General features: G+C 36.3%; 1 protein-coding gene across 1 annotated transcript; it reads left to right on the forward strand.

Moving 5' to 3' along the window:
* Positions 1–1,937: 1,937 nt before the first annotated feature.
* LOC129005453 (uncharacterized) lies at positions 1,938–11,969 on the forward strand (the record flags this gene model as incomplete). The annotated part of the gene is made up of 6 exons (XM_054434341.1): positions 1,938–2,048; positions 3,867–4,033; positions 6,426–6,578; positions 8,778–8,937; positions 11,261–11,482; positions 11,800–11,969. Coding segments are annotated over exons 3-6 (609 nt in total), but the record flags the coding sequence as incomplete, so codon positions are not given.
* Positions 11,970–23,038: the final 11,069 nt, after the last annotated feature.

Genomic DNA, 23,038 nt, shown 5'->3' on the forward strand with positions numbered 1-23,038 from the left:
TTTCTGGTAGGCTACTAGTGCTGGTATTCAGGGTAAAGTGCTGCAACCGCTCCCCACCTCTACTACTAAGCTCACTATGGGGGAAGATCCTGTGCCCTATGCATTTCCGGAATTTCCGTTCAGTGCTCACCATTCGGACTCTTTCTTGCTGCCACAAAGTATTTCTGCCCCAACACACAAGAACTGAAAGCGCACTGTTGTCCCGCATTAGCTTGTTTCTTCAGTCCTCTCTACCTTACTTCTTTATGTTGCTGGCTAAACACAAAAATGTTAAGGCCTAAAAATTTCAAATCTACCCTTATGAAAATATTGAAATATAGTAGGAAATTAAACACCCCCGCCACAGCAAAACTGCAATCTAAGCGAATTTATATTTACTTGATTGGATTTTGTATTTAAATATCTCCTGATGGAGATAAGATTCGGTTTAATGAATTAGGTTTGCTACAGGGGAGCTAATAATGTATGTTTTTAGGGAAATGTTAATAGCTTAGTAGGACTGTATTAAAGAAATATGAATTTGATCAAAATTCAACGTAAACGAGCAAACTATATTTTTTTTAATTTTCTCTTGACCATTAGTCTTACAACGAAACATTGTACATAAACATTCGGTCACACACTAGCACTAGGATAGGTACGGTTTTAGGCTGGATAACATGGTTTCTTAGCCTTAGCTTCTAAATGGTGTTAAAACTGGTTTTGGCTACTTTAATTTCAAAACATTTCTGGGAAAAGCCCAAGATCCCGGATGATACGGTTAGGGGTGACAAAGCTATCAGTCTGAACCCTTGCCTGCCCGCCCCCTGTTGCCCCTGTTTAGTTTTCATCTCAACGAACAAACATTTTCAGACAGACCAACATCTATATTGAAAATGTCTACACACAAACTCATGACATGATATTTTAAATCCGTTGACCAGCATTGTGTAAGTCTCTGGGACCACGGAGTTAAAGGTGGCCCGGTGGCCGTGTAAACAACACACTTGCGACCACGGCCGCTCTTGCGACTATGCCAATGCCGTGGTACACCCACCGGTGGTACCTTTACCAGCGAATCAGTGACATAGATAAAACAGAGGAGTATGTTTTATCTATGTCAGTGATTACTGTCATTGCAAGGTGCTATCAGGGACAACATTTTACCATAGATAAAACATACTAGATTTCTCATCCTTATGGAACAGCTGAAGACAATTTTATTGATAGTTCATGTACGGTTTATGTAGAGGTCGTGTTTTGTTTACAATTTGTTTCCCGTTATTACAGCCATTTAAAACCTCGTTTAACCAAATAATACGATCTAATCATAAACAATAACTTGTCCCCTAGTTATATAACCAAACAGTAAAGCACAAATCAAGAAATTAACCCTAAAATAATGGAAACAAAGTTTCATCGACTCTAGCGCCTTTGTGTCACGTACATAAACTAGACACGAAAAACGTGCTTCAAAATTTACAATGGGATGAGAAGTCTATGATTTTACAAAATACAGTTTATACTTAAGCTCATAATCAACGAATAGACTTATATGGTCTAATTACTAGTGCATATATTATTAGTAAGCCTGTCTGTATTATTTATAATTTATCTTATAGGTAGGCCTACCTATTTTTGTGCATGTAAACCTTAATTGATGTAGCTTGATTGCATGTATCTCTCTGACTACCTTGTTTACTATTTATTGACATGATCTATTGCATTTTATGTATAATGTTTAATGATCAAATAAATCTATCTATCTATCTATGTAAATTGATACTGTACAACATGGATGTAGAGATGTTGGCTATCCTGCTAACTTGGCATTGTTTTGTTTTTTGTTGTACTGGCATTCTGCTATAGACAGGAACAGATAATAATTAACTGTTTGTTTTGTTTGAGTATCCCGTTCCCGTTTTCTGTTGTTTGTTTAGTGTTTACTAACACCATAATTTACTTTTTAGTTTTTAATACTTTACTTTACTTCATAGATAAAAGGAGTAGTTAAAAGAAGTGTCTACTCCTTTTATCCATGCTAACACCAGCAGTTATTACAGACTCAAGTAATTAAAACGTTAATTTTATTATTTTAGCTTTATTATCCGTTATAGAAAAAGGTTTTTAAAGAATTATATTTTAGTATGCTATACTTAGTGAATGTTTAAAAAGTAGTTTTAATTCTAGTTAGTAATTTTATATTTAGAGTAGGCCTATTATGAAGAAAACTAACAACAAAAACAGGATAGGGTTGTTGATTTCATAAACCACTTAACTTAGGCTAGGCCTACATTCTTTATTTTACCATGGTAAATCTTTTTAGACAGGTGACGTTTGAGAATTTAAAAGTACCTATAAAATGAGTGATGTTGGTTTCCAGTTCCCAGTAAGCTTAACTTAGGCCTATGTCATTTTGTTAAAAAACAATACCTAATTTTCATGGTAGGAAATTGACAACAAAACAAAAAGTAGATCAGGGGCGGTGGAAGCAAATTTTTGTTAGGGGGTCAGAAACCTATGGTGGAGGTCCACATCCGGGGGGTCTGGGGGGTATGGAATACCCCCCAGGGTAAAAGCTTTTATTTTTTAAATTTTGAAAAATAAAAGCCTTAAAACGTGTTTTTAGGCTACCTGAAGAACATTTTTCTTCAAGCAGTAACAAAGAAAATTTACAATTTAACAAAGACGCTACCGTACTGTTCATTGTAAAAACATTATAATAAATAATACACATACATCTCAAACAAATATAAAATGAAGTACTGGTGCCCAGATTTTACTAAAGCTGTCAGCAATGAGTTGCTGCAGACGACAGAGAAGAGTAAACAAGCTCTAGGCCCTAGGGATTTATGTGTTCGCGTAATTTCGGCAAGCTCTGCCCCTCCCCCTCAAAACTGAATTAATAATAAGTTAAATTAAAATTGGCTGCTTGATTATAGTTAATCACAAAAGTAAGACGGTAGAGTATAACCAAGTAAGTGTGTCCACTGGGGATAAAAAATGGTTTACACAAAAAACATTACAAACATTGTATTGGCACAACATAAAATTACTAAGAAATACAAAACCTTTTTGATGAATTATTGCTAAAATAAGTAAAATCCCACACAAGAATCTCAAGATATTAGCCTACTACAAGTTTACTAGATTTTTAAACTTCTGATGAAACTTCAGTAGGCCCTAACTTGAACTCCAGTCTTTGAAGTTCCCGAAAACTGCACAGCGACTTTCAACTCTATTGACAATCATTCTTGCAATGTGCTTATCATCAATAGATTTAGCAATGTCCCTATGGACGGATAAGATGGCAAGATGGTTCAATCTCTTCTGCGTCATCGTGGAACGTTTGTCTTTGTACTTATCTTCAGTAACTGTTATTAGGCCTACTTATACTTTTCTTCTTGGGCCGAAAAAATAAACGTATACAGTACGGAATGCTTTATATCTTTACATTTTGGAACCCAGGTGGAGTGACGCTTAAACAAGCAGCCGGAATCCCTGGTTAGGATCGAGGGTCAACCCTCCTTCCGAAGGGTCTGCTTCGGCAGCCGGCGAGCCTGATGACCTTAAGTCATCCGCCCATGATGTGCTAAAGGTTGATGCGTAAGCTTCGGCCTACATCATGGGGCCCGGGTATGTCCTAAAGGATAGGTACCGGGTATGCAGTCAGGGGGCTTCGGCTCTCATGACAAAACAAAATGGAAAAAAAAAATGTAGTAACTGCACAATGTTTATGTTAACAAGTTTTGTCTATTTGGCCAAAGAGCAACTAAAATATAGCCTATAGTGTTATGCCCAAAAAATCAATCCCAATTTAACAATCTTGATATTTAAAAATATTATTGTTAATTAAGTGAGCCTAAAAACTTAATTGCTATTTACAGATTTGTAATCCTTCTTTTGAAAAGTGGAAGAAGATATTAGACCACTTTTTATATTGAGTCAGCCATGGCAGAGGCAACTAATGTTGCAGATGGGGACAAAGCAGTTGCCAGTGCTACGGATAAGGAGAACAAAGAACCTTCCAAGACTGAAGACATGGAAACTGATGGTACGGCTCAAAATTAATGTTGTTATTTTTGTATAGCCTACATGTGGTGGATCAAAAATCCTAGGCCTAATTAGATTATGACTGACTAAGGCTGTGTTGTAGATAATCTTTGTTTTTCTCAATACATCGTTCCCCTGGCTAAATAATAAAAAAAAATCACCATTTATAATTTTTTTGTAATAATGTAATAAAGTCAACATTTTACTAAGCAAATGTAAAGGGAATTAAGGGTTTAGAAATCTTTAAACACACATTTTACATGATTATGCTACCATATACTATGCCTGGGCAGTTGGTTTTCTTACAAACCAAATCCAGTTGAATCCGGCCAGCACATCAGGAATGCTGTTTTTCTGCTTGAACAGAAATACAGTAGACCCTCTCTTAACCGATAATCGGATTATCCGCCTTTGATCGTAAAATAATACAGTTTGTTTTAACCGACCTTGCTTTGAGAGCAGCTCGGTTTAACCGCCGCTTTTTGGGAATCTCGGCATTTCCGCTCCCACGCTGGGCGATGAGAACTGAACCATACGCTTATCTCCACAGGATATGACTAACAATAAGTTATTTTGTGTTGATCACAAAAAATATAGCATAGCCTATTGTCAGTTTGTCATCATCGTTCGTAGCTCCAGCACATCTGATCTGATATGTTATCTGTGCGGCAAATTTATAACATCATAAAGTGCGTTACGATTTTGAGAACTGATTATCTTATTGCTGGAGTAAACAAACAACGCAACTTGTAGGGAGGGCAGGGAAGGGGTGTTAACAAATCCAAGGTCAAGATAGTTTTTGTGCCTCGAACCTCCAGTGAGTGGCCATAAATAAACGTTCTGTCTTGTAACAAAATTGTCGCTTGTATCTTTAATGACGAATAAAGGTTCTGTACTGTATTACGATGTATTTGGAAAGCTTTAATTAATACACTACAGTAGTAAAGTTATTAATATAGGAATTTTATTAACTCTTGCCTAGTATTATAATATATTCACTGAAAGTAGGCCTATTTGACTTAACCGTGTTTTGTGTTTATTTGTGACATTTCTAACAACATGAAAAAGGAGATAAGAGTAGTTTATTTTATAAATAGTGCAAGTATGACTTCACAATAATGATTATATAATTCTAAATGAATAGCACTTCATTATGTTATGATTTTAGGGATTGCCCGTTTTATCCGACCTTTTGAATTATCCGACCTAGGTCCAGTCCCATTAGGGTCGGTTAAGAGGGGGTCTACTGTAGTTTTGTCTAGGCTACAGTGTTCATTCAAAATAACTGGTGTTTACTCAAGGGATGTAGATGAGCCTACGATGACATCATTTGTGTCATTTGGAGGCTTCTGATTAAGTTAGCTGGAGGGAACACCATTACCACAACGGTACAATTTACAGCCATCGGCTTCGGTGGTCTAATGGATAGCATGCCGGGCTTATAATCTGAAGGTGCCAGGTTCGAAACCAACGGGTAGTAAAACTAACCTTTTGTCCAAGATTTGTTCATTATCAGCAAGTTTGGTTAGTTTGATTAGACTATGATAGTTTAATTTTATAATTAAAAAACATCAAATTGAATTTGAGCCATTTCTAGTTTCATTTTATGAACAGAACTATTTTTTCAATTAGTAAACCTTATATTTTTCATTAACAATAAGTTTGGTTAGGTTATGACAGTTTAATTTTATAACTAAAAATTATAAAATTGAACTTGAGGCATTTATAATTTTATTTTAAGAACAGGAACTATTTTTTCGATTAGTAAACATTCATTATAGCCAAAGTGCTCTCTACTACAGCGGTGTTCATGGAGGAACTTTGAACTAAACTATGATGTCATCGATGCCTCATTTATACCTCCCGTAAGTCAGACCCAAAATAACTTATCATTAAGTAATGTTAACTATTAAGTTTAAAAGCAGTGGCACTTTTGTATGAAACAAGAAAAATGTAGACACAATAAAATGACTGTAATTAATTATAAAATAATTACCGGTAATAGAAACACGCATATCCACTCAACACAAATTCTGTTTCATGAATGTTTACAAAACAAATACAATAGAAAAACATATAATGAAATATTGTACAGTCTTAAAGAAGTTACAACACACAATAGCTTACTAAGTGTGCAATTTTATGGAGTTTTAAAAAGAAACTGCACAAAAATCTCTCATTCGTATGTTTGATTTCGTCCTGGCAATGATTGTCCTTTCAGAAACAAACTATAGGCCACATGTTGGAACAAAATCATCTGAGATTTGATAATTTTTGTTTCCTTAAATTTCATTCTCACACTCAGAACTCCTATCTTCAGTAAATCCGTACCATTAATCTGTTTCTGTCTTTATTTATGTGGCTATTCATTGTGATTTTGTACTTGTTTGCAGATAATATAGATCTAAAAGAAATTTTTGGAAAAAAGAAAAGAAAGAGAAAGAAAAAGAAAGGAAAGGAGGCATTTAATTTAGAAGCTGCCAGATGCTATGGACAAGACTAAAGAAGATACAATTGACAGAGGAGAAAATAAGGAGGCAATAGAGGTAGGTATAGAGATCCCAAAGAAAGTGTTAGTTGAAAAATTGGGTTAGGTAACTCTCTCACTTGCAGCTTGGCTTACCACCAGTCATCATTTGAATGGTACCGGTACTTAAGCTGCTGAAAATCATACCAGTTCATAGTCCTCTAATCTGTTACTATTTTAAATGTTCAGATTGTTTTAATTTTCAAACTTCTAAGTTCTAGTATGTAACCAGTGGTGTATTCGTAATTTTTTATTTTGCAGTGAGGGAATGCTCACTAATATCGTAGATGAATAAGGGTTGCCTATCAATATATTGATTTTTTTGAAAAAGCAGAGCGGGAGCGCCGTGGCCGTTCCCACTTGTTCCCGCTTTACTATACCACTGTATGTGACTAAACCAAAGTTAGACTGGGCTCCGTGTGAGTTTGTCTAATAGTGATAGTTAATGAGGGACACTTGGACACATTATTAGCAAAAGAAATTTTTCAATGTCCTTTTTTTCTTTTTTAACATTTTTTCTTAGTAGGCTAGCCTATGTACTTTTAAATAACTTTCTCCACAACTAGTTAATAAACGAGCATGGATTAACACATTCGCTGTTTTTGCTTAGTGGTCGGCTACCGTCAAGTATTTAAACAGTTGTACGGATGAGTGTGAGAAGATTTTCAAATATTGTTTAAAGAACAGAAGAGCAACAGTACCTACCTGTAGCAACTGCGTCTCATTGTGGTTGTAGTTAAACGAGAAAAATATAACAGCACTGAACAATTGCTTATAGGTCCTCCAGTACTGCCAAATGTAGGGAAAAAGCTGGGACAAAAGACCTGTTTACACAAACATAAAATACTGTGAAATCCCATACAAAGCAGTGAATGGCTAAACCAAACCATCATGCATTGTTCTGTTGTGTCTGTTGTGTCATATCCATTGACACAATGGCACAATCGGTCGCAACCCCTCTCACTGATAACTATGCCATGCTGTATGTTAATACCATGAGGGCCTAGCTCTAATTACAATATTTATATAGCAACTTTGAATGTGCATTTACCAACACACTACACTACAAATACAATAAATCAAGCAAAAAAATAGGCCTAAGCAATTAATTATAGCTAAATATGATTTAAAATAAAAAATAAACAAACCGTTGGAAAGAACAAAATAGTATTAGGCTATGATGGAAAATGGGAAAAACATTTTAGTGGCCCAGAATTACCCATTCACTTACTCACTTACTGCTATGGCCACTGCTATGGCCTACCCCAAATGGTACTTGGCCTTCCCAACACAGCCTTAACACATCTCTGCATCTTGTGTCCTCATTCATTTACCTACCATTAAATTTAATTCCTCTACGCTAAGTTAAGCATAAACCCAAAGCAACACTAAATAAACAGGCTGTAATTTTCCTCTGGAATGACGCCATCATAGGGGACAGCAATGGCATAATGTTTACCGCTTGTGATCAGCTGCTTGTTTTCTTGGAAAACAAAAATATAACCTTAATCATACAAACGGCAAACATTACGTCATTGCCGTCGCCTATGATGACAACATGCCAGAGGAGCATTACGGTCTGTTTATTTAGTGTTGCCTTGATAAAACGTTTTTAATTTCGGTGATCTATAATTTAACATTGAAAAAGAAATGCACTGTTGGAAAGAACGGAACAGTATTGGGCACGGTAACGGAACGGTAAGAAGGAAAATGGAAACAAAAATTTAGTGGTCCAGATTGCCCCATTTACCTACCATTAAATTTAATTCCTCTACACTAAGTTAAGTTAGGCCTATAAAGTTTTTAATTTTGGTCATAAATTGATGCTCTTGAAACATAATATTTATTGTTATTGTTGAAACTCATATATTTATTGTTTGTCGTTCATTTATATTTTCACTTACTATTCTTGTTTTTTGTTCTTGTTCATTGGTTGTTATTTAAAGTTCTGCTTTGTGTACGTCTATTTTGATACTGCTCAAATTGTATTTACTACTGCATGTCGTTGTCAAAAATTATTTTGTATGTATATGTTTAAGTTAGATTAAGTCATCTATACAACATATTGTAAATTGGTTCTTGACCGTTGGAAGGTAAAATAAATAAATAAATAAATAATGTAACTCTGTTTTAGGAAGAGAAAAATACTAAAGCATAAACCTTAGAAAAATGCTTCTGACTAAAATTTAATTCTAACCGTGTGCTTATGTCTTTACAGGACAATATATCCCATGATAGCCCTTGGATGCGCTTGATTGACTTTTCAACCTTAAAGAAGAAGAAGAAGAAGAAAAAGAAAATGAACATTGAGGAGTTCGTAGCAAAACGTCTTGCTTTAGAAGAAAAGAAAGAAATAGATCAAGGAGATAAGGATCATGGTAGGCCTTTAATTTTAAAGAAATCTTTTGTAAAATATTATAGTTGAATACAAAAGCTGTTCAGAAAGTAAGGAAAGTTTCTGTCTGATGCTGATAGACACACGTTGCACAATTTATGGAACAGGCATGTTTGCCTCCTTAATGACAGTAGCCTTCACAAGGGAAGTGTCTAATAAAAACCATTGTCGCAAGTTTAAGAAGTGTGATTAAAAATCCTGCTAGTTGTGAGGTCCGGTCTGTAATACAGTTTTTATTAGCCATAAAATTAAAAACTAGCGATGGACGGGATCATATTTTTAGCTTGGAACTGGATTTGTATTTCCTTCCCCATATTTGGGATAAGACAGGAAGGGGTTTTTAGCCTTAAAAATTCTTTATAGATAGCATGATGACAAACAAAACCAATTTTCATCGTAAGAAAACTAGGGATGGACGAGATTGGATTTTTAGTTCGAGACGAGACGAGACGAGATTTTTTATTTCTCATAAAATTTCGAGACGAGATCGAGACGGGATTTCCCTTCTCATACACAACGGGAAATGCACGTTCAAAATTTTTACCTGATTTTGTAACATTGTTAGATGACTGTTTAAATACAAAAATAATGATAATAGGCAAGAATATTTACAATCTTTAATTAAAAAACATCAGCATAACATTTTTTTATTAATCACGCCTAACTTATTAAAAATGCCTACGATTAGGAAACATAGTGATATCAGTTAGGATAGAGTTCAACTTATCCTAAAATAAAATAAATCATAAAATAAAAGCAATATTAATTTTTATAAAATAATTACTTGTTTTGACTTTTTATAGTAATAAAACATTCCTCACACTGCTTACACTTAACAAAACTTCTCAAATGTTATTAAAGTAATATTATTAAAATAATTAAAGTAATATTTACATTTAAAGAATTAGTTAAATAAGAACGCCTTCGCAAAGGAAACGCAACTACAACACGCTCCTGTATTGCGGGTATTGCATTGACTTTCTGCAGGCGTTTTTAATTTTTTTAATTTTTTTTTTATTCACGTCTCGATAAAAATCTCGGCCAAAAAGAAATCTCATCTCGTGTAACGAGATTTAAAATTTCCCGAAAATTTCCCGAAATTTCGAGACTTGACCATCCCTAAAGAAAACCAATAATAGTTCAAATACACAAGTGACAAATACTGACAAATAATTTTTTGATGTAATTAACGAAACACAAAAGCAATTACAAAATACCCTAGCTAACCGCAACCAGGGATTTAAACTGATTAGGTATAACTACATTTTTAAAAACTAAGAATAGTTTAGGGGCATAATATGATTAGCAGCAGAAAAGAAGTACTTTGCTCTAGCAATCATACATTTTGTAATATGTACATATCACAATGTCATCATTTCTATAAACTGAGATCGCGGCACCATCATGAACATCTCCTTCAATCACGGTGCCATCGTCAATGTGTTTCACAATCGGGGCTCAATTGTCAACATGTCTTGTGGTAAAGGTCTGGTGCCATCGTCAGGATGTCTTGCGGTCACAGCAGCATCGTCAGCATATTTGTCGGGCACGGCTTCATCGTCAACATGTAACACGATCAGTGCGATTGTGAACTTGTTCTGCAGTCACGACACCATCATCAATATGTCTCGTGCTTGCTACGCCATATTTGACATGTTTCGCGGCCACGGAGCCAGTGTGAAAGTCCTTTGCGATTTGTTATACTCGTCATACTGGGGACATCTACCGCGATCTCAGAGACTTCATCACAGTCTCTCTTGACACAGCAAATCGCCGACGTTGGGATTGAATCTTGTCTTGAGAAAATCCCGAGTCAATCGCATCCCGATAATAGGGATTACCGGTATATTTTTCTGAATTTTCAGGACCCGTCCATCTCTACCATAAGCATATAGAAATTGATTAAGTGTATGGAAATAACTGATCTAATTAATGCAAGCTACGTTCTTTATTTACTACCATTTCTTCGTCTAACATTGGCTCCCATTTAATTTTTATTTAAGTTTTTCCTTTCATTGTAAAAAATATAAAGTCACAACTAATGAAGGACTATATGAAAGCAAAAACACTAAATGGCAGCTCATGTTACTTTTAATGTAACAGTAGAGATGTCACGCTCGTTTTGTACCAGGAACTGTTTTGTCTTTTTGTGAAAAGTGGGTCAGTGATCGGATGATGTTCTACTAAGTAATTGTCAAAAACAAATGACTAAACTTAATTAAATAAAACTACTTCCTCAATTTGTCCTGCCACAAATAAATGAACGTCCTATATTTTGAAATGCCAACACAATTATTTTCTCACAGCTGCTCAACCTTTGGGAGACGAAACAACACTATTGTTCGCCCGAGATTGTTGCAAAGCTGAAGACTCCGGTAGAGTCGTGGCAGCAGTAGGGCTACAAAGCGGAGTTGAGAAGTCAACACAACGAAGGGGTGCAGAACATCACCAACAACACAAAGACAATGTTCTACAGCTACCAGAGTCGACATCAGACTTTTGTGACACACGCGCTGCAACAGATACAGGTGAGCTATCTGCGTCTTGACAAGCTTCAGGGCGGTAAATACCCAGTGACGGCAAATTTCATTAAAAGTTATTGAACAATTTTAAACACCAACTGCAAAAAAGCGGAAATGTAACATCAATACTCAAATAAGCTCCATTATATTGCAATTACGTTGAAATCTGTGACAAAGTACTTAGACCGAAAATATGGTAGTAGCTAGTAAATATGGTAGTTAAGGAAATTAACTTAAAGTAGGCTAGCCTGCTCATGTATGTATATGTATTTAGTTACTTAGTAGATCTGCACTAATGTAGCCCTGTTATTTCTCCATTCCAGGAAAACTGTTAAATCAGCAGCCTCCCAAAATGGTCAAAGACAAGAAATCTCTCATTTTCAACTCGGAGAATGAAAACAGAGAGAAGACCATTATCATCAATCAAATAGCATTTCAATACGCTCTAAAACCTCCACCATGGCTAGAACGCATGGAGTCTCCACTGAAATGGGTTACAATACTTGAAAGAAAATTAACCTACTACCTAATGTACCAGAAGCTTCATGATTACCAAAATCAAGGAGCTTTTTATGGATTTGAAAAGTTTGTATTGGTTATACACACTGGTTATACTATTTACTTCTTCATAATACGTATGGCAATCTATAAACACTATGTTTGCTACAGTAGTTTGAATTATTATGGTGTAAAAGTGAGTCTAAAGGCGGTTAAACAAGTGTTTTGTTTATTTTAAGAGCGTCATCATAGACAAATAGAATACAGTACCTGCAGCGGTGTGCGCCGTAACCAAACGGCACTCCTAGCGGTGTGCGCCGGAACATATGCTAACCGCAGCACTGCTGCCGGTCTATGTTTATTCTATTTGTCTATTGCATCATTAATCATGGGGTCTGCATGCACACGCACAATCTCAAGGCCCATAATTGATACGCTCACTAATTTCACCGATCGCTCTTTTAGGTTCCTGGAGTTTAGTTCCATGTGTCACCTATGGGGGTGTTTATTTGTTTGCTATATATTTGTATAAATAGGCTATGTCAAGTTAGGTTTATTAGTGGTTATACATGGTTTTTATACCTTTTTGTATCAGATAATATATGTATAAAACTGCATTGTTTCTCAAATACAGGGTGTTTTTTAACGCAACCTAAATAATTACAACTACCTTGAGATACTTTTTAACAATAGAACCAGAGTAATATGTGGGCGAAGATAGAACTTACATGGGCTCTTATGGGAGTTCTAAATCGGGATATTGGATAAAAAAAAAGTATTTGGCGGCTTGAGGACTCGAACCCGGGCCGTCTGGGTGAGAGACGAGTACGCTAACCATTGGGCTACGATGCCAGTTAATAGGATAAGAGTGTATAATAGACGCTGTAGCTACTGCCGCAGCTTACGCCATTTGTGCCGACCCCGGTTGGTTTTGATAACACAATTATAGCACAATTATGGTGGCCACCAGGTGATAGCGATGGAGTTCTGATTTTGACCGCTACAGTAGACTCTCTCTTATCCAGACTCCTCGGGACCAACGCCAGTCCGGATAGCAGGTTTTTAGGTTAAACCGACGTCCCCCAAAACTTTTTTAAACGGACCATTTAAATGCAGAATGTATACAATATTTGGGTCCGCGGAATTGGCTAACTCTGGAACTCGCTAACCCCATGTTAAATGCCCTATCTTCAAATTTGGTCGACGAGAGGAACTCGCTAACTTGTTCGGTTTCGGAATTGGCTAACTCCGGAACCCGCTAACCCGCTCTAGAGCTAACTCGGTCCCTCGGCGGAACTCGCTAACTCCCAATCAGAAGCCTTGCGGGCCGTCCAATGGGAGCCAAGCACGAATATTTTTGGCCAGTGTTGCCGAAAGTGTAGTACCTATATCGTATCGGCACCATAATGTCGTATCCTACGCTTAATTAGGAGTAAGAGCAACGTAGTCGATAAAATAAATATATTTTGAAGTATGTTTAACCACAGAGAAGTTCTTATGATTATTAGGGTGGAAAATGCATTATAGTCTTACCATAGACTAACCAACACAAGTAAACTTTACATCCCATTGTAAACTTTGAAGCTCGTTTTTCGTGTCTAGTTCATGTCCGGTGACACTGATCGCTAGTGACGACAAAATTGTGTTTCTATTATTTTATAGTTAACTTCATGATTTGTTCCTTACTGTTTGGTTAAGACCATTCGTATATATACCAAGGCAAAAATGTGGTTCGGATTCCAATATAAACTGTAGGTCCCTTGGTAGGGGACGTGTTATTAGTTGTGATTAGAACGTTTTATTTGGTTAAACGAGGTTTTAAATTACTGAAAACAAGAAACAATTGTAAACAAAACACGACCTCTAAAGACAGTACACCGGACAGAACTAACAATACAACTGTCTTCAGATCATCCATAAGGATGAGAAATGTACTAATATAAGGGAGTATGTTTTATATGTGGGTTTCTTACTTAAATAGTAGCTTATTGGTATGAAAAAGATAAAAATGCACATTTAATTTGGATCTATTACATGTTATGAAATATCTATTTTCGTAGTCCGCCATTTGTTTCTTTTATTTGAATAAATACCATTTTGTGAACTTCTGCAAATAAAATTTTTGAGTTCGTATTTTATATACTGGGCTTGTAGTAACCTTAAATCATAAATCATAATAAAATTTACACGTTAAACGTCATTACAGAATTACATTGTAGTGGTTATGTATTTTTAAATAGAGCTATTGAATTTAAATAAATATTTATCAATACATTATAAAGTGGTAGGCCTAATGTATTCATGGATTGCATTAAAAGTTAGTCTATGCATAAATACAACTTGTAAATTTCTTTTATCGTAGGCTATTAGTGTAGAACCCGGGTCATCCTCTTAATTTTGTTGAATTAATATTAATTTTACGTCTTTCAGTAGGCTTACTTTTTAAAAGTCTGGAGTTTTTTTCCAGGCTGATTCTATCTTATCCTAAAACAAAGCTATTGTCTATTGTGTAGCTCAGTACTGGGGAACGGTGAACCGAGCAATGGCTTGGTATATAGTTTATATCGTTTGTGAAAGCAATATAAAGGAAACCCAACACTCAAATCAGGAAAATCCGTCAATTAGTTTATTAAAAATCGTGAATTAAAATAACCCTGTCACGTTTTATTATATGAATATTATATCTTCTCCTATTTTTTACTAGTGGTGCTTAGGTGTACAATCTAAAAACTGTTTTAAAACACGTAACATTATTGCTAAAAAATTCAACACATTTTAGAATTAGGCAACTATTTACTAGTAGGCCTACAATGCTTTGGTTCAAACTATTAGGCCTAGATAAAAACTTAGTCTATGTCATCATATTTGTACACGTAAGTTGGACGGTTCGACGAACATTTAATTTAAAATCTATGAATTAATTATGAAAGTTACGATGGTTGATGACTGTATTAATTAATGGTTTTGGTTTATTACGACATTACAATTAAATCTGTTTTCCGTGTTTAAGAACTTGCGTGTATTTTAGCTTATTTTCGTAGAGGTTGAATTATTTATTACCAATTAAACTAAATTTTGAATATTTTTCATATTCTATTATTTCCTTTTATACTGATGGCATTTATATTTAAGATCGAAATCATAAACATTTAACTGGCCATTGTACAGTTTAATAAAAAACACTTTTTCATGATTTTTTAATTGTCTTTTAATTACTTTGGGCTAGTTATCTGTTAAAAGTGGAATTGATAACAAAAAAAAATAACATTTACTGTATTTATAGACACTGACATTTTGAAATACGGCAGTGTACGATTATTTTGTCGTACAAGGTTGGCAACGCTCCGAGCAGTGGGCGCGGCCGGGTTAGCGACTTCCAGAGTTAGCGAATTCCGCCGCGAGACAAAATCGAGTTAGCGGGTTCCGGAGTTAGCCAATTCCTGACTGAGACGGTTAGCCAGTTCCAGAGTTAGCCAGTTCCACCACACGACCGAGTTAGCGAGTTCCTGAGTTAGCCAATTCCTACGTCTCCAATATTTGACTAAAATTTAGGAGGGCATTGTATTTATACACGTGATTGCTGGTCTCAAATCTTTCCCACGAGAACAGTCGTTTCAGTACCGCTCACTTCCTACCGATCTGGTCCGGTTAAACCGATGTGCTGATAAAATTTGTTGGGTTAAAGAGATGTAATTTCCGCTGAGTGTTGTCTGGTTAAACCGATGTCCGGTTAAAAGGTGTCCGGATAAGAGGGAGTCTAATGTAGGTGTGTTGTTAAAAATCGTGCAGTGTATGAATATTCCCGCTGACGGCAGGCTCGCCGCCCCTGGGGGTGGTAGTGTTTGGTTGTGTGTAGTGCCACTAGGTGTAAAAATCCCTGTTGGGATTTTTCGCCGTGCAGTGGTAACGATCCTATCTCACGGAGTTCTGATTTTGACCACTAGGTGTTGTTATCGCCGCCCCAGGGGTAGTGTGTGTAGTTCTGATTTTTGCCCATACGTGTAAAAAATCCCTGCACCCAGTGGTGAAAAAATCCCACGGGGTTTTCGCCGTGCAGTGTTAAAAATCCTGCTTGACAGAGTTCTGATTTTGTCCGCTAGCGGGATAAATCCCTGCACCCAATAACTTGGGATAATAACCCTGTGCAAACAAACCCCTCCTGGTCCCAAAGCTCTAAAAATCCCCTGGGAAATAATTTGGCGTAAATAAATTTTATGTATTGTTTGTAGGGTAATCTGGTTCTAGATGTTTTTCCCACGGGGATTTAAAATAATAACTGACAAGAGTTTTGGTTAAATCAACATGTTAATTAACAGATTATGTGTTATATTAATACATGTCTTGGTACTAATTTGACTATATGAGATTATATCAATGTCACAGTACTGTTGTGGAGTTATATCCTTTCTATTGGCGTTGCTGTGACTGATTAATATTCTCCAAGATTTCTAGGCTATACTACTGATACGCGTGACTCTACGTTGGACGTGGTCCCACGGTGGCGCGTGATTGGAAATTGGACATAGTCGCATTGTTAAGTGGTCCCGTTATATTGTTGTAATATGCCAATAATGTTGAGGGTATCATATGCTTACAGTAGACCCCCTCTTAACCGACCTCGTATTAACCGATAATCGGATTATCCGCCTTCGATCGTAAAATAATACAGTTTGTTTTAACCGACCTTGCTTTGAGAGCAGCTCGTTTTAACCGCCGCTTTCTAGGAATCTCGGCATTTCCGCTCCCACGCTGGGCGATGAGAACTGAACCATACGCTTATCTCCACAGGATATGACTAAGAATAAGTTATTTTGTGTTGATCACAAAAAATATAGCACAGCCTATCGTCAGTTTGTCATCATCGTTCGTAGCTCGAGCGCATCTGATCTGTTCGTTATCTGTGCGGCAATTTTATAACATCATAAAGTGTGTTACGATTAGGAGAACTGATTATCTTATCGCTGGAGTAAACAAACAACGCAACTTGTAGGGAGGGCAGGGAAGGGGGGTTAACAACTCCAAGGTCAAGATAGTTTTTGTGCCTCGAGCCTCCAGTGAGAGGCTATAAATAAACGTCCTGTCTTGTAACAAAATGGTTGCTTGTATCTTTAATTTTGACAAAAGGTTCTGTACCTCATTACAATGGATTTGTAAAGCATCAATTAATAAATTACAGTACTAAAGTTATTAAAATAGGAATTTTATTGACTCTTGCCTAGTATTATAATATATTCCACTGAAAGTAGGCCTATTTGACTTAACCGTGTTTTGTGTTTATTTGTGACTTTTCTATCAATAGGAAAAAGGAGATAAGAGTAGTTTATTTGATAAATAATGCAATTATGATTCCAAAATAATGATTATATAATTCCAAATGAATAGCACTTCATTATGTTATGATTTTAGGGATTGTCCGTTTTATGCGACCTTTTGAGTTATCCGACATAGGTCCGGTCCCATTAGGGTCGGTTAAGAGGGGGCCTACTGTATTATGTGTCACCTTGTTGTTTGGCCATATTTTGTGAGGGGCCAAGGCTTACTTCCGCTTGCTAGGCTATAAAAGGAGGGAATTTTATTTGACGAAATCAGTCTTGTTCAGTGTCTTTCCCTCACTGGGTGTGAGCCTAGCATCTCGTCTCGTCTATATCTTTAGGCAGGTTATTGAATTTAAATGTGGCCCTAATGCCGTACAACATCTTTTAACATATATCTCCTGTGTACTTAACACCTTAACAACTTCCATTTAGTTAAGTATAGAAACACATAATAGACAGCAGTATAATATGATAAGTTAAAATAATGCAATACAACAAGTTTTAATAAAACACTACTACCAGCATAAAGGCATAGAGAATAGAACAGTGAATTAAATGCTAGGCTCACACCCAGTGAGGGAAAGACACTGAACAAGACTGATTTCGTCAAATAAAATTCCCTCCTTTTATAGCCTAGCAAGCGGAAGTAAGCCTTGGCCCCTCACCAAATATGGCCAAACAACAAGGTGATACATAATAAGCATATGATGCCCTCAACATTATTGGCATATTACAACAATATAACAGGACCACTTAACAATGCGACTATGTCCAATTTCCAATCACGCGCCACCGTGGGACCACGTCCAACGTAGAGTCACGCGTATCCGTAGTATAGCCTAGAAATCTTGGAGAATATTAATCAGTCACAGCAACGCCAATAGAAAGGATATAACTCCACAACAGTACTGTGACATTGATATAATCTCATATAGTCAAATTAGTACCAAGACATGTATTAATATAACACATGATCTGTTAATTAACACGTGAGTCATGTGTATCCGTAGTATAGCCTAGAAATTGAGCCGACCCCTTGCACCGTCCCAGACGAACAACTATTGAAAGCGTGCCCCCCATAGTGACAGTGCGAGTGGCCGCCCCACATCCCTAACTTAAATGTGAAAGGCCGTGGGTGAACAACAAAACAAAACAAATTGTGAACAAAGCCTATAATAATTCAAAGATTCAACAAATAACAATAAACATTCAACAACAACAATGTAACCATCCAAAGAATTTCCATATCAAATGAAAGAGCATGAAAAAAGAAAATGTTTGGGGGAAGAAAATTGAAAATCGGCTAATGAATTTATAAGATATTCCCCCCCCCTTTCTCCTACCCATAACTTTTTTTTAATAGCAAGGTACCCCTTGTGACATATCAAATGAAAAATAAATTTCACCAAACATTTTCTTTTTCATGCTTTTTCATTTGATATGTCACAAGGGGTACCTTGCTATTTAAAAAAAATTAAGTTCTGTGGAGGGGTGGGGGGGATATCTCACAAATTTATGAACCGATTTTAAATTTTTTACATCAAACATTTTCTTTTTTCATGCTCTTTTATTTGATATGTCACAAGGGATACCTTGCTATTTAAAAAAAAAAAAATTTGGAAGCAGGGGGGAAAGGGGGGGAATGTGAATGTAACGTTGAATTAAAAAAAATTGGGCCCCCTACGTGAATATATGATTCCCGAAAACTGTGTATTTCTATCTACTGTACTAGTTAACCGCCCGTGCTCCGCCACGGGAATATTGTCAGCAATAAAAGAAATAATAATTAACAAATACTGTTTATCTATGTATTTTATTTAGGGGTTGTTTAATTTTTTACATGAAATAGAACAGATAGTTTGCCTGTATAAACTCTTTATGTTAATCAAACCGATATATTATTTTAACCAAATGAATGTTTTATATTAATTCGAGTTTCATTTGAAAAATAAATAGTATACGAACTGGGCAATGCTGATAACCTAATAAGCAGCTATTTAGATAATTTGCTCAAGTATATTCCTATATTCGTCGTTTTTTTAAATTACATTTGTTGTATGGAATAAAGATAGTCACTTAGCCTACATGTAAATCACGCATCAGCAGTTGGTCGCATTTCACGAATCTTTGACCCATACTGTGAGTAAAAGCTGTGTTTACGTCGTATATATAAAGTTGGGCATACTTTGTTCAATGTTAGAGGGTATTATATTAACAGTCTAATTTGATGGAAAAGGAGTCGTGGATTTTAAAACTATGTAGACTACCAGTACCACTACCAGAAAGATGTTGATTCAAGTGAGACTTAGAACTGGCCATTTCAAATGCAGATTTGTATTATATTTTACTCAAATAGTTTTTTGTCTCTTTTGACCCTTAATACTTTTTTTTATAGTCGCTGTCGATAAGATTTTCCATAAACTCAAAATGTTGATAAGGAGTTCATTTTACCTTCCCCTTATTGTGACAACATAAGGAAAAAATATTTGTGTCCCTGTTAGTCTGTTCTGACTCAAAATTCATAGATTTGCAGTACTGACAAATCCAATCTAACGACCCCAATTAAAAAAAATGCTTAAAGGTAACTTGTTAAAATGTAACATATTAAAAACGTTATGAGTACTGGTATGAGTAAAAGTTTTTATGTCAGCTTGGTGGTTGAGTGATTATAGTACTGCTGTAATCAGAAGGTAGCTGGTTTGATTCTATGTTACTTTGTTTGTATTACCCGTCACTGGTTTGGTATTACTAATTTAATTAATCTTTGTCACAGGTGTACGAGGCTGCTGGGCTGGCCAATGCTGACAGTTTTATCCGACAGTTCCCTGATGGCTACAGTACCATTCTGGGGGAGAGAGGAGTTACCGTGTCTGGGGGCCAGAAACAGAGGATAGCTATCGCCCGCGCTCTACTGAAAATCCCATCCATCCTCATACTAGACGAGGCTACCAGGTCAGTTGCAAGGGAATGACTTGATCATGTTAAAATGTAACATGTAAATATGTAAAATGTAAAAATGTAGACGACGTTTTTACGTGGACGACGACGACGACGACGACGACGACGACGACGACGACGACGACGACGACGACGACGACGACGACGACGACGACGACGACGACGACGACGACGACGACGACGACGACGACGACGACGACGACGACGACGACGACGACGACGACGACGACGACGACTGGGGGAGAGAGGAGTTACCGTGTCTGGGGGCCAGAAACAGAGGATAGCTATCGCCCGCGCTCTACTGAAAATCCCATCCATCCTCATACTAGACGAGGCTACTAGGTCAGTTGCAAGGGAATGACTTGATCGTAAAACATGTTAAAATGTAACATGTAAAAATGTAACATGTGGAAATATAAGAAGTTAAAATGTAACATGTTAAAATGTAACGTGTTAAAATGTAACATTTTAAAATGTAACATGCTTAAATGTAACGTGTTAAAATGTAACATATTAAAATGTAACATGTAAAAATGTAACATGTAAAATTGTAACCTTTTAAAATGTAACATGCTTAAAGGTAACTTGTTAAAATGTAACATATTAAAAACGTTATGAGTACTGGTATGAGTAAAAGTTTTTATGTCAGCTTGGTGGTTGAGTGATTATAGTACTGCTGTAATCAGAAGGTAGCTGGTTTGATTCTATGTTACTTTGTTTGTATTACCCGTCACTGGTTTGGTATTACTAATTTAATTAATCTTTGTCACAGGTGTACGAGGCTGCTGGGCTGGCCAATGCTGACAGTTTTATCCGACAGTTCCCTGATGGCTACAGTACCATTCTGGGGGAGAGAGGAGTTACCGTGTCTGGGGGCCAGAAACAGAGGATAGCTATCGCCCGCGCTCTACTAAAATCCCATCCATCCTCATACTAGACGAGGCTACCAGGTCAGTTGCAAGGGAATGACTTGATCATAAAACATGTTAAAATGTAACATGTTAAAATGTAACATGTAAAAATGTAACATGTGGAAATATAAGAAGTTAAAATGTAACATGTTAAAATGTAACGTGTTAAAATGTAACATTTTAAAATGTAACATGCTTAAATGTAACGTGTTAAAATGTAACATATTAAAATGTAACATGTAAAAATGTAACATGTAAAATTGTAACCTTTTAAAATGTAACATGCTTAAAGGTAACTTGTTAAAATGTAACATATTAAAAACGTTATGAGTACTGGTATGAGTAAAAGTTTTTATGTCAGCTTGGTGGTTGAGTGATTATAGTACTGCTGTAATCAGAAGGTAGCTGGTTTGATTCTATGTTACTTTGTTTGTATTACCCGTCACTGGTTTGGTATTACTAATTTAATTAATCTTTGTCACAGGTGTACGAGGCTGCTGGGCTGGCCAATGCTGACAGTTTTATCCGACAGTTCCCTGATGGCTACAGTACCATTCTGGGGGAGAGAGGAGTTACCGTGTCTGGGGGCCAGAAACAGAGGATAGCTATCGCCCGCGCTCTACTGAAAATCCCATCCATCCTCATACTAGACGAGGCTACCAGGTTGCAAGGGAATGACTTGATCGTAAAACATGTTAAAATGTAACATGTAAAAATGTAACATGTGGAAATATAAGAAGTTAAAATGTAACATGTTAAAATGTAACGTGTTAAAATGTAACATTTTAAAATGTAACATGCTTAAATGTAACGTGTTAAAATGTAACATATTAAAATGTAACATGTAAAAATGTAACATGTAAAATTGTAACCTTTTAAAATGTAACATGCTTAAAGGTAACTTGTTAAAATGTAACATATTAAAAACGTTACGAGTACTGGTATGAGTAAAAGTTTTTATGTCAGCTTGGTGGTTGAGTGATTATAGTACTGCTGTAATCAGAAGGTAGCTGGTTTGATTCTATGTTACTTTGTTTGTATTACCCGTCACTGGTTTGGTATTACTAATTTAATTAATCTTTGTCACAGGTGTACGAGCCTGCTGGGCTGGCCAATGCTGACAGTTTTATCCGACAGTTCCCTGATGGCTACAGTACCATTCTGGGGGAGAGAGGAGTTACCGTGTCTGGGGGCCAGAAACAGAGGATAGCTATCGCCCGCGCTCTACTGAAAATCCCATCCATCCTCATACTAGACGAGGCTACCAGGTCAGTTGCAAGGGAATGACTTGATCATAAAACATGTTAAAATGTAACATGTAAAAATGTAACATGTGGAAATATAAGAAGTTAAAATGTAACATGTTAAAATGTAACGTGTTAAAATGTAACATTTTAAAATGTAACATGCTTAAATGTAACGTGTTAAAATGTAACATATTAAAATGTAACATGTAAAAATGTAACATGTAAAATTGTAACCTTTTAAAATGTAACATGCTTAAAGGTAACTTGTTAAAATGTAACATATTAAAAACGTTATGAGTACTGGTATGAGTAAAAGTTTTTATGTCAGCTTGGTGGTTGAGTGATTATAGTACTGCTGTAATCAGAAGGTAGCTGGTTTGATTCTATGTTACTTTGTTTGTATTACCCGTCACTGGTTTGGTATTACTAATTTAATTAATCTTTGTCACAGGTGTACGAGGCTGCTGGGCTGGCCAATGCTGACAGTTTTATCCGACAGTTCCCTGATGGCTACAGTACCATTCTGGGGGAGAGAGGAGTTACCGTGTCTGGGGGCCAGAAACAGAGGATAGCTATCGCCCGCGCTCTACTGAAAATCCCATCCATCCTCATACTAGACGAGGCTACCAGGTC

Source organism: Macrosteles quadrilineatus, unplaced genomic scaffold, assembly GCF_028750875.1.
Source record: "Macrosteles quadrilineatus isolate MER2022 unplaced genomic scaffold, UCM_ALF_1.0 Scaffold_21__1_contigs__length_2333173, whole genome shotgun sequence".
NCBI classification, from domain to species: Eukaryota; Metazoa; Arthropoda; class Insecta; order Hemiptera; family Cicadellidae; genus Macrosteles; species Macrosteles quadrilineatus.